This window comes from Alligator sinensis, unplaced genomic scaffold (assembly GCF_000455745.1).
Source record: "Alligator sinensis unplaced genomic scaffold, ASM45574v1 scaffold226_1, whole genome shotgun sequence".
Taxonomy (NCBI): domain Eukaryota; kingdom Metazoa; phylum Chordata; order Crocodylia; family Alligatoridae; genus Alligator; species Alligator sinensis.
The window spans coordinates 1,672,789-1,689,320 of record NW_005842028.1 but is presented as its reverse complement, the minus strand read 5'-3'; the positions used below and the strand labels follow the sequence as shown (position 1 = coordinate 1,689,320).

Here is a 16,532-nt window from a genome sequence, read left to right as displayed (position 1 = left end):
TCTTCTGTTGTTCGTTAGGTAGGACTCAATGTTCAGTGCAATTTTTTTTAGGGACTCCACTTAAGGATGAAGCTGGGACTGTCTGGGACATGCTTTTGCACTGGTATTCTAATTTGTATTGATTTACTTAATGCTATCATTCAAATAGATCTTTAGCATTCTGCTTCTTTCACTTCAATAATCTGTACTGAGGAAAGAAAGGTTTCTCTTTAAATGAAGGACCCCTTCCTATTACATTTATATATATATAAAAAAAGTATTTGTATTCAACAGCAAAAGGTAAAAAATGTTTTATTTCTTTAAACTAACTGCAGTGGTTTCCTGGCATTTAAAAAAATGTTTGTCTTAAATGACTGCACTTACCTTGCATGACACAATATTACTGCAGAGTTCAGGAGTGAAAATTGCCCTTAGCTTACTCTGTTGACTTCCATGAAGTTAATACCCCATTATAACATGGCTGAATTGGACCCAAGAGATTCAATTCTGATCCTGCCTACACTGGTCCCCTGGTATATCTCCTCTGTCATCTTTGGTGTTTACTTTTAATTTACAGTGTTTTAAATTGTATCAGGATTAGGTTTGGGATTGATTTCTTTTCTAGTTTGCATCAGTCTGAAACCTTTGAGTGCATCCAGATGAGACCGCATGTGTCTTTTGCTGCATCTCAAAGCAGTTTGAGATGCAGCAAGAGGCACACTGGGAACAAAAAACATTCCTATTAGCAGTATGGGCTCAAAATTCAATACTTGGATATCCAGGTATCAACTCCCCCTGCCCCCCCCCCATGAAAAAAAAGCAGGGCAGGTCATGGTCCAGGACCAGGTCCTGAGGCAACCAGAGGCTTGGGTCCTCCAAAGAGATGCTCTGGTAGTCAGCCAGAGCATCTCTATGCCTGTCCCTTGCCCTGATGCTGCAGCATGCTACCTGCCCATGCAGGGTAAACAGTAATACAGGCTGCAGTGACCTGGACCCAGGCTCCATTCCTGGTAAGTGGGGTGGTGGCTTTGAGGGTGCAGGAGACCATGGGGGGGGGGGCAGCTCAGGAGGGGTGGGTCCCCTGCCTGCTGCCCACAGGGCTCATATGCCCCCTCACACGGCATCAGCCCCTCTGCATGGCCCACAGCTCACCCACAGCAGTAGCAACCATCAGGGAGCTCCAGGCCTCCTAGCACAGCCTCCCCATGTGGCGTGGGGCAGTGCAGCTCAGCCTTGGCCACCTGGCACCCAGCTCCTGAACCGCCCTCCCCCCACAGTCCCCTCACACCCACAGTTCCCCCATGATCCTCCAACACCTACCCACACACCCCATGCCCCTGCTTCCCTCCACACCTCCCTCCTGCAAACCCCCCCCATCCCCTCCATCACACACCTATTGTGCCCAGCTGCCAGGCAGGATGAGGCCTGCTGGCAGGAGTTGTGGCTGCAGGGGCAGCTGTCCCCACATCCTAGTTAGTGAAGGGATCAGGGGAAGCTCTAACTATTCTATGATAAGAAAACCAAAAGCAAACATCAAAATATATAAATATTTAGAATTTATTTTATTATGATGATAGAGACACTCCAAGCATTCTAAAATGCTTTAACATTGTAAATATATCAATAAAACATTGCCCAACTGATTTCTCTCTCTCTCTCTCTCTATATATATATACATATATATATAATGGTGTTTTGTTTTAATTGTGGAAGAACATGGATTTTGGGGTATTTTAAAGAGTGAATTTGGGATCTTTTTTATCAGAGATTTTGCAGTTTTTAAATAGGGAACACCAGGATTCCTGCTAGTGAGACAAGTGGCAGGACCCAGGCAGAGGAGCCTGCTAGGGCTGGCACCTGGGACCCAGCTGGAGGTGGCTGACCTCTTGGCCAGTTAGGGCCAGGAGGACATTCTTTGACAGTTCAAAGAAGGCCACCACACCTGAGAACATCTTCTGAGCAATCGCTGCCCAGATGGCAGTAGTGCACGCAAAGGCCAACTGGCAAGCCACAGCCTGCTGGCAGCTGGCTCAGAGATGCAGCCAGGCAGTCCCCATCTGGGTCTGGCAGGTGTGCAGCCTTGTGGCCACATGCTGTCGCAGGTGGCAGCAGGTCATTGCCAGGCAGCAGCCCCCACTGCCAGACTGTTGCAGTGGGTAGAGGGTACAGGGAACTCTAGGTTAGGGCTGCTTCTGCAGTCCAGCTGGCACAAGGGGTAGCGTCCCCAGATACCAATTGCCCAGGCTCCAGTAGTTCCTGAGAGCAAGCAGCCCTGAGCTACTTGCCAGGGTAGGTTTTTATACTGCTGGGACCAGGACAGGTGCTGGCCCCAGCCTCTAGCTCCCCCTGACTGCAGATTTGGGAGGAGCTTGGCAAGGTTATTTTGCCCTTAGAGGGAGGGGCGGAGTTTAATCTGCAGCTATTTTTAATCTTTTCACAATTGAAGTGGATCATGGACAATAGAGCCTAATCTTCAGATCACTCTCCTTCCCTTTCCTGCTCAGGCAAAAACAGCCAACTCAGCTGTAGCTTTTACCTGAGCAGGAAAGGGATTGTGAATGAGTAGAAGAGTAGGAAGATGGATAGAACCATGTGACCGTAACTCTGGAAAGATACTTTTTTATTTCATTTTGCCTTCCCAAAAAACAAGGCATGTGTGTTATTTGGGAGCCTGTGATAAGTGAGAAAATAAGGGATTATCTATCTATCTATCTATCTAGGCACCCAGCTCCTGAACAGCCCTTCCCCCCACAGTCCCCTCACACCCACAGTACCCCCATGTAGATAGATAGATAGATAATCCCTTATTTTCTCACTTATCACAGGCTCCCTGTGGCATTGATGCCTACACGGTCATAACAGAAAAGATGTTGAATGACTGAGTTTCAGCTTGTGGCCAGACTTTCTCAATATATTGCAAATCATATAATATTTTGCAGATGTAAAGACTAAATTACATCTTTATTTCTGTATATACATAGCATAGAGTCTCAGGAATGTTTTTCTGTGATACTGAAGGTCGAGTTTTCATGTTTTATCCCTAAATAAGAATAGTATAGTGGCTGAATTGTGTCTTGATTTGTTCCATGGATTCCCAGTGATGCTAATATATGCTAGTACGTCTGCAGCAGTCACATGCTTGTCCTGATCAGCCTGTCCGTCCTGTCACAACCTATTAGTCATAAAATGGGATTACACAGTCAAGCAGGCTCACACGCCATAATGTCTACCTTTTTAAGGTTCAGCGACAGCCAGGACCGTATCATTGTAGATACAGGGGAAGCTAGGGAGAGGAGAGAAGAGGTCAGCTGACTCAACCTCTTTGAAAATTCCTGTAATACACAGAGACCCATTCGCCACCCAAAACAAAATCTCTGAGCCTGCCTCTGCCCTCAAAAAACTTATGAGAGATTTGAACAAAATATTAAATATATAGCTAAATACTAACTAGATATTTGTTAAAGGGAACATTTACATTAGGTAGAATTGTACAGGTCCTATTATCAACAAGAGATTGACTTGATTTCTGTTAATAAACAATTAAAATACAACATAATTTTTATCTTTTAAATTATTTCAATTACTAGCCAAAGGTGATTTAGAGATCAAAAATACTAATATATGGGTTTTTATTTCTATTAATTTGTTCTTAATGGTGAATCGTTAAAACAAGTTAGTTTCTGTTGTATTGCCAAAGCTAACAATGAAAATCATTTAATGCACATAATACCCACAACTCCTACCCTAAGGAGGACAAATGTAGGATTAATTCCATGGACTTTAGTGAATTATTAAATACTTGACACAGGTATGAGGTCAGAATCATAGTCCATAGAAGATAGAAAATTGAAACAGCCTAGAGTCAGACTGGTTTCAGTGATGGTTGTATTAATGATATTGGGCTCACATTCTTTGTAATTTCATCTGTCCTCTACCAGACTCAGTAAAATAGAAGTCTTTGGTTGCCATGCTCTAACTGCGAAAAGCCTGAGTTCCATAGCTGAAGAGTGTCCAAATCTGCAGACACTGAACATTGGCAGAGTCCCAGAGGTTACTCATGTCTGTCTCTCAAACATAGTGAAGCACCTGAAAAAGTTATCTGCACTCAACGTAACTGGGCTCAGTGTGGTAAGACCGTTTTGACTTATCATCGTTCTCTTATTTATTGTAAAACTACTAGAAGCAGATTGATTTGTGTCTGGTATATTCATTAATAATTATATGCCAAAATGAGCAATGTTATCTGTTCTTTTCTAAAAAAAGTAAAATTATTAAAGCATGGTGACATTGATATAAAATTGATATAGTTAGCTGCAAGATACACAAGTAACTAATTTTCTTTATTAAATATAATACAAAACTAATTGCACTTGATAAGAGTAATATAGAATAGTGTCAAATACCAGTCTGAATATCTAGCTGAAATATAGAATGGACAGATCTTTGTTTTTGTAGCGTCTCAAAAGCCTCCCTAATTCTGGTCCACAGTAAATAGTCCCAGCAGGGGATTGTTGACAACACTGCACCCATAAAACTGAAGTCTGTTTGCTAAGACCTACATTAGCTAATACAGTAGTGTCTGCAAATGCTGTTTCCCCACACTAATTTAGGATGTATACAGCCATTTGCCGCACCATATCTACATTCATTTGGCTTATTTTAAGTCATAACATAGATCAGGAGAGGTGTGTACAACTTTTCACCAGTGCTGTGATAATTGAACATACATATAGGCCAGTTGGGGGAGAGAGGCAAGGGGGAGGAGTGGGGCAGGGAAGGAAGGAAGAGCACAGCCCAGGGGCTAGGCCGAGTGGCCTGGGCTTTATCAGCCCCAGGGCTGCACTCTGAATGTGTACATTTGATAGCTCAGGTTAACCTGTTTTTGATCTAAGTTAGTTCTTCTCCTCAGGTGAACTAACTTAGATAGAGCCTGCCATTTAATAGATAGATAGTTAGATAGAGCCTAACCCCTTTAAATGCCTGAACTGATGGACATTTAGATCAACCTAACCTTGGTTAGGTCAGTCTAAATGTAATAGCTATACATAACCGTAGGAATGACGACAAGTAGATCTCTGGATCTATGGATTATATAGATAACAATCTGCTGTTCCAAGCTCCCTTCTTTCCTTGTTCTATGGCAGACAGTGGATACTTCCTTAAAGTTTGGCATGATTCAACCCTATCAAAAAAGAAATAATTTTCAGTGCTAGGTTATATGAAAGATGATGGAGACTTTCCTAGTAGATTATTGAAGTATTTCATAATAGTTGAACATAGGCATAAGAAGAACAAAAACGGTATATTCTGCAAGGGACTAACCTAAAAAACATTGTCCAACCTCTCTTACATTCATATGCTGAGAACCACAACACTTCCATTGTCAGCACACCTTCTTTCATAAAATAACAGGCCCTAAAATGGCAGGTCTTCTTGAGAGTTCACAGAATCATTACATGTCACTGCACATGGATATATTTAAATAGTGACCAGCATAGAGCAGAAGGTCGAGGAAGGGCAAAGTTTGATTAGCAGGTGTTAATGTTAGTTGTCATAAATGGCCAAATATAAGAATTAAGCAAATAAAGCAGATTAAAACATGAGTTGGAAGAACTTACATTAAAAAAAAATCTTTCACCACAGGGAAGAAGCTATCAGTCTCCACAGACAAGATTGGCTTCTGGCGCATGCATGCTAAGGAGCTTTTCTTCCCCGCTGAATACTTAAATGATAACAAACGTTTTATGGTTTACTGTTTTTTATTTGTTTCTCTACTCATATATCTTTGTTGGGGAATAGATATGGTGGAAGGACAGCAGTTAAGAGTTTTTACCAGGAGAAGTAGGGAGTTCAGTTTGGAAGGACTGAGAAAAAGAGGGAAGATGAAGGTGATTATATCATTATGTGTAACCACCAGATAGGTGGGATACAATGCATAAGCACTGTGCATGTACTAATAGAACTAGAAGGAAGTGTGCTTTGTGTCAGTTTCAAACACTGTACTTTTACACTGCATCTCCTTTTCATGTCCTTGGTCTAGTTAGACTATAAGGGCATCTATACACTTGCAATGAGGCTGCTCTGAAGCACTGTAATTACAGTGCATTGAAGCAGACTCAATAATTGAGTCTGCTGGAGTATGGTAGTTACCATTCTCCACTAGACTCCAGCATCACGTGTATCAGCATCCCCATGATAAAAAATGTCAGTGGGGGCACTTTAACTAAAGCTTTAATGACCTTTAGTTAAAGCACCCCCGCTGCCATTTTTCAGCATGGGGACGCCGTTCTAATTAAAGCGCCCCCCTCCTCCCCATTCTTGGAGCACATGTATAAACATCCTAAGGTCTTCAAGAAGTAGGGACACTGTCTTCCTAGATGGCTGCAGCATGTAACATATTTTGGAAAATAATGTAATTTGAATTACTAATAAATAAATAAATCTGTTGTCTTATAGATAATTTTTATTAGCACTGTATTCTGTATTTTGGTGATCATCAGATATTTCTGGCAAGTCTTTCGGCTGATAACTGCCCACATGTGAAGTAAGACTTTGGTGGTTTTTTTTCTCCTCTGTGTGATGCATTCTAGGTGAGAGATCACGTTGTCCACTTTATTGTGACACAGTGTCCTAAATTGGAGTCTCTGATTCTCAGCTCCTGCTCACAAGTGACAGATCTAAGCCTAGTGGAAATTAGCACCTACCTGCAAACAATCAGGTACAAATCTGAACATTGTAAGGAAGCTTTGTAAATATATCTGAACTGCAAGGTTAAAGGTTTCCATCAGTAAAAATTAAATCATGACTCATTGGTATCACAGCTTTGTTTGGTTAGTTCACAGAAAATTTAGCAATGGTGCTGTATGGGCACATACTGTTATTGCCCTAAATCAGTGTCGTACACATGAGTCCTGCAAGTGGTTAAATTGGGCCCAGGAGGCTTTTTGGCATGGCATCAGAACCCAGGGGATGAATTCTGCCACTACTCCCTTCCTCTCTCTCCCACCGTGCCCACTGCTGAATTTGAGGTCTTTGATTCCATGGGTGAATAAAATCAGCAGCATGAGGGAAATGGGGGCGGGTAGAAACTATATTTATCACCTGGGTTTTGGAGCTATCCTAACATAGTGGCTTCAGCAGCTGTGCTGACCTGCTTCCACTCTACTGCTGCAGGTGGGTTATTTCTACATACACATACAATGAATGATTCTGGTGTATAGAAAACCATGGGCACCTCCATTCCCATTCTGTAAGACTTTTGAGTCACAGGAGGAGTAACCTCTTATAATGAAAGGTAAAAAAAAAAAAAAAATATCACAACTGTGCAAGCAAAGTATTGTATTGATCACTATGCAAGATACTCAACTTTTGATGCAATGCTACAAAGTGATTTGCTCTCAGAGTTGATAACATTTCTGAATGCTTGAATTGGTAGACAGTTATGATATTCACCCAAATCCAAGAAGACTTCAAATTTAAGATGATCCACCCAATAATTAGACTCTATACATGGGAAGTGTATAAATTTATGATTTTCCATGTATAGAATCAAATTATTGGAGGATCATCTTAAATTGGTCACCCTCACTCAGTGCAGTGGGGCAAGCAGGAACAGAGGGGAAGATAGTGGGGGGTTGGGTGGCAGCTAATGGGGCAGTAAAGTGGCCAGACCCTTTCCCCTTGTCCCCCCTGCTGCCTTTCCCATTTCCCCCACCATCTCCTGGCCTCCCTGGTACCTTCCTCCCAAGTTCCTGCCCCCCCTGGTACCTATACCTCCCTTGTGGTGCCTGCACCCCTTGGCATCTGTTCCCCCTGAAGTGTCTATAATCCTTGGCACCTTCCCCCACTGCCACATGCCCTCCATGTAACCACCTGTACCTCCCCATGGTGCACTGGATTCAGCATGCAGGGGGTGGGGGTTGTCCATGGGCCAAAAGCGGCCTATGGGCTGGCCCCATGCCACTGATCCAGCCTATGGGGCCAGATAGGTTTGACAACCCTGCATTAGGAGAATAGTATTTTCCAGGCTGCTACAGACCAATTAAAAATTTAGGACACATAGATACTGTATATATCTATTAGTCTACAAAAATGCTTAATGACAATGGGGTTGAAGTACAAGAATATATTCCTATAGTCACTTAAAAATAAAAAAGGTTTCATGGCACTATTTTGATATGGCAAATTGGCATAAAATGATTTCTAATATAGTACATATATTCTGATGCAAAGCATGCCTTGGTAATTATTCCATATGGTTAGCTCCTAATTGGTCAGTTGGTACCCATTAAGCCAAAACATGGTTGAAAGTTTTATTATGCTTCCTTGGTGAAATATTTCTCAAATGAATGCTATCAGGGTTTTACCTTATAGCACAAGAATGATATTCATGAGCTGTTGAGGCATGAAAAATCACAAGAAAAGCTGGGTAACTCTTGCAATTAGAATGCAAATGAGGTAGCAAACTTTTACTGTAGTTAAAGTATGACTAGTGTTGCCAACTCAAGAATTTTTTTTACTGATAATCTGAAAGCTTTTAACTGATCACCAAACTTGTTTTATTAACATATGTTTATATTGACATATGTTTTACATAATATAAATATAACCTTGCTGCCAGGCCCTGGACAGCAGGAACAAAAGCGAGATTCAAATTTAGGGGTTTAACACCAACCATAGTTAAAAAGTTTGATTGTCAGTAAAATAGTTACAGATGGTCAGTGAAAAAAAAAAAGTCTTGGTTTGGCAACCCCGCTTGACAGTAATAATGGTTTTGCACACTTCTACCCCCACCCTAGGGGTTTCAGAATATGAAATGAATCACATACCCCTTTGTCACGGCAGGGTCCTTCAGGAGGGCCGTGATCTCCTTATGGCCCCCTCACCGAGCCAAGTCGGCCCAAGGGCACCCTCAAATTCTCACCCGCCACGTCTTTGATGGTTAGATAAAGTTGGGAGGCTGCCTTACGACTCCCTGGGCACGGTTAGCTGGGACCTCTGTCCCCGTGTGTTCCCGGACCCCCTGGGGGTCTCCCGGTATGATGGGTGCTCCCCAGGCACCCTAGCCTTATGGGCTACACGTGGCTCCTACCAACCCCTAATACCACACCCCAAGCCTTGCTGATGGGATAGACGCTGGTATGTTTCTCTATATATATACTGCCCATCTCTCGGGCCTCCTCTACGTACTCTCGCCCACTCTCTGGGGCCTCCTCTGCTGTACTGCCCTCTCTTGGGCTCTCCGAGCCCACTTGGGGCCTCCCTGTAATGGTGCCCCTTTCTGGGGCCTTCTCTATAGTGTCGCCCCCTGTCTGGGGCCTTTACAATAGTGCCCCCTCCTGGGGCTTTTCCTACAATGTCACCCAAACTCGGGCTTCTAAAGTACAGCCCCCCCGTCTGGGGCTCTCTGCGCCCACTCTGGGGACTTTTCGGCAACGCCGCCTGATTCTCGGGCCCACCACGTTGCTACCCCCTTCTCCCAGGGCCACCGCGCCACTACCCCCTCTCACCGGGGCAACTGCAGCACTCTACCCTGCTCCGGGGTTTGCCGCAGCACTAGCCCTTCTTCAGAGGCTCACCGCGCCCACACTGGGCTTCCTAATAATATTGCCCCCTCTCTAGGGCTTGCTGTGCCCCTACTGGGCTTCCTCATAACACTGCCCCCTCTCTGGGGCTTGCTGTGCCTGTCCTGGGCTTCCTAATAACACTGCCCCCTTCTGGGGCTCGTCGTGCCCACACTGGGGCTTCTCAAAGCTGCCCCTCTCTGGGGCTGGGGTCTATGCCCTGCAAGCTGTGCCTTCACTGGCACTGCGCCTTCACTGATGCCGGGGCTGGGGGTCCCTATGAGGCCTCCTCCAACCCCTATAGCCTCACCCAAACCACCGGTGTAATACCAAAGCCAAACAAACTCGAGCCTCCTGGCTATGACTCGAACATAAAGCCTCCTGGCAGAACCATGGTGCTCAAACCTCTCCAAGCTGCCATCCTTCACTCAGCTAGAGTGGTTCCTATGATTCTCGCCTCCTAGCTCCAGGAGCTCAAGCTCCTGCCCCTCCAGCTGCTGGCAGGGAACTGCCAGTCTGGCCTCAGCCATGGGCTTTATAAGGGCCAGGCCCTGCCTCCTACAGGCAGCTGGCTCTCCTTAGTTGCCCCGGCAACCCGCAGCTGTGCTCGTTACCCTGGCAACCCTCAGCTGGGCTCGTTATGTCCTGCCAGGTCTTGCTCTCTCTCTCCCTGGCAGTTTCCACTCCCTAGGAGCAGGGCACTGAGGTGCCCTGCGACACCCTTACACCCTAAGACTTACACCTTGATACCCATATAACTATACCACACACCTTGCTGTCCTTCTTGGCTCCCCCCAGCCTTATTGCCACCAGCCCAACTTCCTTCATCCTGGCATGAATCCTCCCCCCGCCACATCCCTCCCCATCTCCTCCTCCTCTCTCCTAGCTCTCTCCTAGCTGCATTGATCCTATCCTTGTCCTGCCTAGAGCTACACAGCCTATCCTTGTCCTGCCTAGAGCTACCTGTAACATGAGCAGTGTTACAGGTAGCTAATGCGGTGCAGCAGCAGCCCCTGGATGGGGAAGAGGTGGGGCTCCTGAGGTTCCTGTGGGCCCCAGTGCCCTGACAGGGCTCCCTGAAAGGTGCTGTGCTCCCACTCAAACACCAGGGGTGCTGCCCTGCTCTGTCTGTCCATTAACACTTTACATCCAGCTTTGTTCAAAGGACAGATCTTTAATTAAGCTTTGGGTTGCTTAGTGTTTTACAGATGGCTCCATTTTTTATGGACTTCACAATCACGTGTTTTCAGGTTTTTAATTTTTATAGACTGTCTATAAATTTAGAGACAGCTGGTAGCCCTGCTTAAAACACTCAGTGGTACATAATTCATTTCATATTCTTGGAATAATTATACTTCCCTTGCAAAAAGAATGTATAAAACAAAGTGTATGGGACAAAGAGGAGGTGAATGCATGAACTACTTTGGTACTACAGAGGGCAACTGTCTTCTTGCAATAAAGAATGCCTTTTAATTAATAACCCTTTCCTTTTCTTTTACCTTCACCCTTCTGGAGAGGGAAATAAAAGAGATATTAGCAATTTTATTTTTTTAAAATTGTTTTCTAAATTTGCTACCTTTTTATGCTCTGTGGTGTAACCTCTGTATTTGTTTTAAAAAAGCAATACATAAATTATTTAATCACAGTATATTAACCCTGAAAACAAACTGCTTCATGACCTCACATTAAGCTGTACCTATTGGACAATCTTTGGCAGTGATCTTTTGTTCTGAACTTACAGATATCTTGATGTTAGCAGCTGTAAAAAGGTGACAGATATAGGAGTTCAGGCTTTGGCAGGGAGCTGCCACCAGCTTTATTATCTTGATCTGAGTTCAACAGGAACAAGCAAGAGAGGGTAAGATACTTGTCAGAAGGGTCTGATTCAAATACTTGATATTTTCTTTCTCATTTCATTTTCCTACTGTGAGTTTTTTTTATACAATGAACTGATTAAAATTGTTTGTTTATAGAACTTGTGCTGAAACAAACACAAGCTACCTGAGCAATCTTTCTGTTTAAAGAATACACATATGTCCAGTACAGTGGACCTATGTTAATCACATATTGCCATTGTTACTGCATTTGTGGTATTCTTTATTTTAAATTGTAGAGAATACCAAAAAGCTATTGGTAAGATAAAAGCTATATCATGGTTTGGCAAATGTGAAAGCAGTAATGTCAGTTGATGTGCAGAGATGTATAGGCATTTGTATAACAATAAGGATAAAATATTCATACATTTATGAGAAGGTATCCTTGTTACCAGTAAAGAATGGCTGAAAATGGATGACTAGAAAATATGTTTTGATTAATTTTTAAAGCGATTTCCATAGTATTGTTTTATTGAGAAATATAAGGTACTAAAACCTAGATGTGCACATCTGCAGCATGCACATGGCCAGGAATGCAGCCTGGCAGCTTGGAGAGCAGCATCTGGTGGGTAAGTCTGTGGGGGGAAGGGGCATGTGGGGGCACAGATAGAGACCCCAACGGTGAGGGAAGAAGTGGGGCTGGGGCAGGGGCAGGTGCTGCCCAGCTGGGGTGGGGCAGGGGGCAGGGCGCAGGACAGAGCTGTGGGCAGCTCATCTGGGGGTGCAGGGGGGTGAGGCAGGGGGGGGCTCCTGCCACTGTACACCCCCTGGGGGAGGCATGGGAGACACATTCCTCCTGGATTTGTGTGCAGAGTGAGGGTGGGCTGCTGCTCTGGCTCGGGGTCAGAGGATGTGCTAACATCTTCTTGGCAGTGAGACTGGGCTGGGGCTGTGCGTGAGGCAGGCAGGGGTGGGGCAGGCAGTGCTGGCACTGAGAGGGAGGCTATAGGGGAAGCTATGGCAAATTTGGGGTGGCTGTAGCCCCCCTGTAGCCTCCCTCCCAGTGCTGCCACCACCTGCCCTGCCCAAGCACAGCCCCAGCTCAGCCCCCAGCAGGAAGAGGCTGGCACAGCCCCCAGCCCTGAGCCCACAATGGCAAGCTTCTTTTACCCTGCATACAAATTCAGAGGGAATATGCCCGCCATACCTCCCCCAGGATTCACACAGTGGCAAGAGCCACTCCCCGTCCTTACCTCCCCAAACCCCTCTGGATGAGCCACCCAAAACTGCATCCCATGCCCCGCCCCACCCCTGCTGTGCAGCACCTGGCCCTGACCCAGCCCCACTTCTTCCCTCATCATGGAGGCCTCCCTCTGCCCACCCCCATGCCCTTTCCCTGCAACAGACTTACCAGTTGGAGGCTGCTTTCCAAGCTTCTGGGCTGTATATCAGCAATCGGATTGGTATTGGCCAATATGGCTGCTTAATTAATCTGCCATCAGTATCGGCCCAAAAAAATCTTTATCGCTGCATCTCTACTAAAACCCTAACTGCCACATATTATCTTGCTAAAATTCTTTGCATACTAAATATATTTGTGTTTATAATGGATAGAATTTAATCAAAATATTTTGTATTCATTCATATTCATTTTATATTCTTCTCATAGGATAGATAAAGATCTATATGTAAAAAATGTAGATTCAAATGCACATTGTAAATTCCTTTCTAGACATTTAGGTACGGCATGTTTCTCATGTTTCTTCCTGGAAAGCTATTGGTAAAATTGTCTCAATCTTCTGCTCTTTTCATTTTTAAAAAATACCTGTAGTATGATTAATTCTAACTTTTACTCAGTGAATTATCATATCTCATTCCAGAAACATTGTAGTGAGATTTTGCACATGAAATTGGTGGAATAAACAACTTTTCATATAATTTTATTCATAAGCAAAATGTTCAAGTGAGCAGCTGAAAACTAAAAGTGTGACTTATTAGATAATGCCAATCATTCTTCTTCCTACAGTTATTGTCCTGAAGAAGACAGGTTTATGCATATGTTGACTTTGCAGTAGACACATATAGGTGTTAATTTAAGTGTAGCCAGATGCACATGCTTGGTTTAATTTCTTACACGGACAGAATTATTTCTTGGAATTCATTATATATCATTCTTTTGGTGGGAAATTCATCCATGCTGAATGGATCACCTTTTGTTTGAGTGTCACTAAACATAGAGATAGTGATATACAGCATGAGAAGATGCATGAATTCTGAGGGCCTGGATAGAGAACATGTTTTCACAGGTATAACTGAGTAATAAAATAGTGTAATCCCCTACACTGGACTGGGTAATTTCCTCCAGTCCAGTGTAGAATTATCTTGGAACGACTTAGGGATACAATTACACTTGTATAAGCTGCAATGATGTAGGTGTTGTCTGACTATAGTGTATCCCAAGGAAGCCAGTCATTGAAGGCAAATTCTCCCCTGCCACTTAATGCAGGGTGCAGCTACCCTGGAATAACCGCAGCTCTCCAAACTGCTGGGTAACCATAGCTACCCTGGGATAACCACAAGTTTGTCTATTGCAGGTCTTGGAATAATTTATATTGGTGTACACAATCTGTCTAAGTTACACTGGTCTAAATCTGCTGTCTGTAGAGGGCATAAAATACTTTTTCCATAATTCACATTGAGAGTTCATTACATGAATTATACATAAGTAATGTAAGCTATGATAAATTAAAGTCTATATCATAGTTCTACAAATGTGAAGGAAGTAATGTCAGTTGCAGTGCAAAGATGTGTATTTACACACACACAAACACTGAATTAAGTGCAGATAAGTTTCAGTGAACATTTCTACTGCTATTTCACTGAACTTCTATTTTAGAATGTGACAGGGGTTGTCTCGAGGCCGGTCACAATGTCGGCCCACCCACCTGTCTAGAGCAGTCTGCCCCTCTGACTCTCCCGCCACGCTTTTGTTGTAATTAAAAGTTGTTTCTAGGCAGGAGGCTGCCCCTTTAATGCTCTCATTCTAAGGGTGTAATACATGGCTCCAACCTCCTCTTTACCATAGCCCATACCTCACAGGTATTATACTAGTGTTGTCATCTCTGTGTGCCCCTCTGGTGCTGGGCCCTCTGGCTCCTTTGTCTCTGTGCCCCTCCCCCATTGTGTGCTTCTCCCTCTAGGCACTAATGAGGCCACCACCTCCCCTGTAACCTCATTCCAAACCATGGCTCCAAACAATAACACAAACATAAGCCCCTGGGCTACAACACAACAATAACAAGGGAGACTGTGTTCTGCCCCTTTAAGAAGGCAAAACTTCCACCCTAGGGCAGTGCGTCTCCTAGCCCTGGGTACCTGGTAGGCTCCTGGAGCCTTTAGTCCTTATATGGGAGCAAAGAAGGCAACCCAGCATCACTGGGTAACTCTCTAAGGCTGGGCTCCTTCCCTTGGTAGTCTCCAGAGAGTGTGAACCCTGCCAGTTCCACCCCTGAGCTTATACGTCCCTAGGGCCCTGCCTCCTACTGGTCATCTGACCACCTGCAGGTACTGGCCAATTACCCCATTAGGCTACTGCTCAGGCAACCTGCAGCTGTGGAACTCTGCCTAGCCTGTAGGGCTCTGTGGCCAGGCTGCTTCTGCCCTTAAAGGAGCAGGCACATTTTAGTGGGGAAGACTGAATTTTTTTTGAAAACAGAACAGAATTTTTTAATGATTTTCTTTAAAGCTGAGGCTGAAGTTTGAACTTCAGAACTTCCTCAGTTTTATTGGGAAATAGATATTAAATAAGCCTTTTGATTCATCTTTAGAAAACAGTGTTAATTGCTTGTTGCACATTTCCACTAGATGTTTGACCAGAAATTTTTTAACCCAGGGAAAATACAGCTCTTCAATATGCTAAGAATTCAGGAGACTATCATGTCAAAATGTACATGTGAAGTGCACTTTCATGCCTGAATTCAAAACTCATTTGCTTACACACAGTTTTGAACTGATAAGTATACCTTTTAGGTATTCCCCCACAATTGTAAGGGTTTTTAATTTTGGTTTGCCCTCTGAAGAGAATGTGTGTGAAATAAGATTCTGAGTCATGCCTTGTATACAAAATAGCTTGGCTTGAGCATAAGGTGACGTTTCCTGGAGTGATCCTTAGTCTTGAAGTTTGATGGCAATGGTCTGTTCTGCTCTTATTTAACAGTTCTGTGGGTGCTTTTCTGATTCTTAGGCTCACTTTATATTTATTCTTCTTTCCTTCCTTACACTATGATTGACTCAGTTTTAGGGTGCTGTTTTGAGGCAATGATTGTTATCTCCCTCTACTTTTTGTTTTAGGAAGTTGGAGAAGTCCTGTCAGAAATTTTCTTATTCATATGGTGGTGTTTTGATGTTAAGTTGTTCCTGGGTAGCTTCTCTTCCATTTTCATTGATTGTTTCCTACAAAATTGTTTTTGCGAGCCCGTCAGTCTGGACATGTGGTCAGAACACTCCAAGTTCCAACTTTTTACTGTTGCTAGAAGAGGCTCATGGGAGCTAATTACTGTTGTAATTGAATCTGTAATACACTTGATAGTTTAGTATGCTGTATATGACAGTTGTAGAATTTTTTGAGACAGCTGAATACAAAAGATTGAATTCTACAATCTGTTGTGACTGTTAAAATCCAGGTTTCATGTCTGTATAGGACTGTTGAAAACACAATCATTCCAAGAAATGTTATTTATTATTTCATTTATTTATTTCTGATAATTTAGCAATGTACTTAGACTGGGGACTATTGTATAGATTGTTGATATCCCCATGGGCTCTTTTGGCAGCTGGGAAACGTTATGACATATGTAATGAGCTCAGATCAGTATCCAGGTCCCAGCCAGTTCTAACTGAACGATCAGGGCAACTCAACCCTTAGGATGGCAGACAACAGGCACAACCTGTTAAAGCAAGGGTGGGTAAAATGCGGCCCGCGGGCCGGATACGGCTCGCCAGGCCATTCTATCCAGCCCGTGGGGCCTCTAAAAATTTAGAAAATTAATATTTATCTGCACCTGGCTGCCTGTCATGTGGCCCTCAATGGCTTGCCAAAACTCAGTAAGCAGCCCTTCGCCCAAAATAATTGCCCATCCCTGCATTAAAGCCTTTAAAAGCTGTTCCCAGCCAGTAG

At 43.9% G+C, this 16,532-nt stretch overlaps 1 protein-coding gene across 1 annotated transcript in view; it reads left to right on the top strand.

Moving 5' to 3' along the window:
- LOC106722119 overlaps positions 1–16,532 on the top strand; it is a 108,561-nt gene that overhangs the window by 59,790 nt on the left and 32,239 nt on the right. The window contains exons 10-12 of the mRNA XM_025202513.1: positions 3,918–4,107; positions 6,570–6,697; positions 11,284–11,400. Of these exons, the coding sequence (XP_025058298.1) occupies positions 3,918–4,107; positions 6,570–6,697; positions 11,284–11,400 (435 nt within the window). The remainder of the gene's footprint in view (positions 1–3,917; positions 4,108–6,569; positions 6,698–11,283; positions 11,401–16,532) is intronic.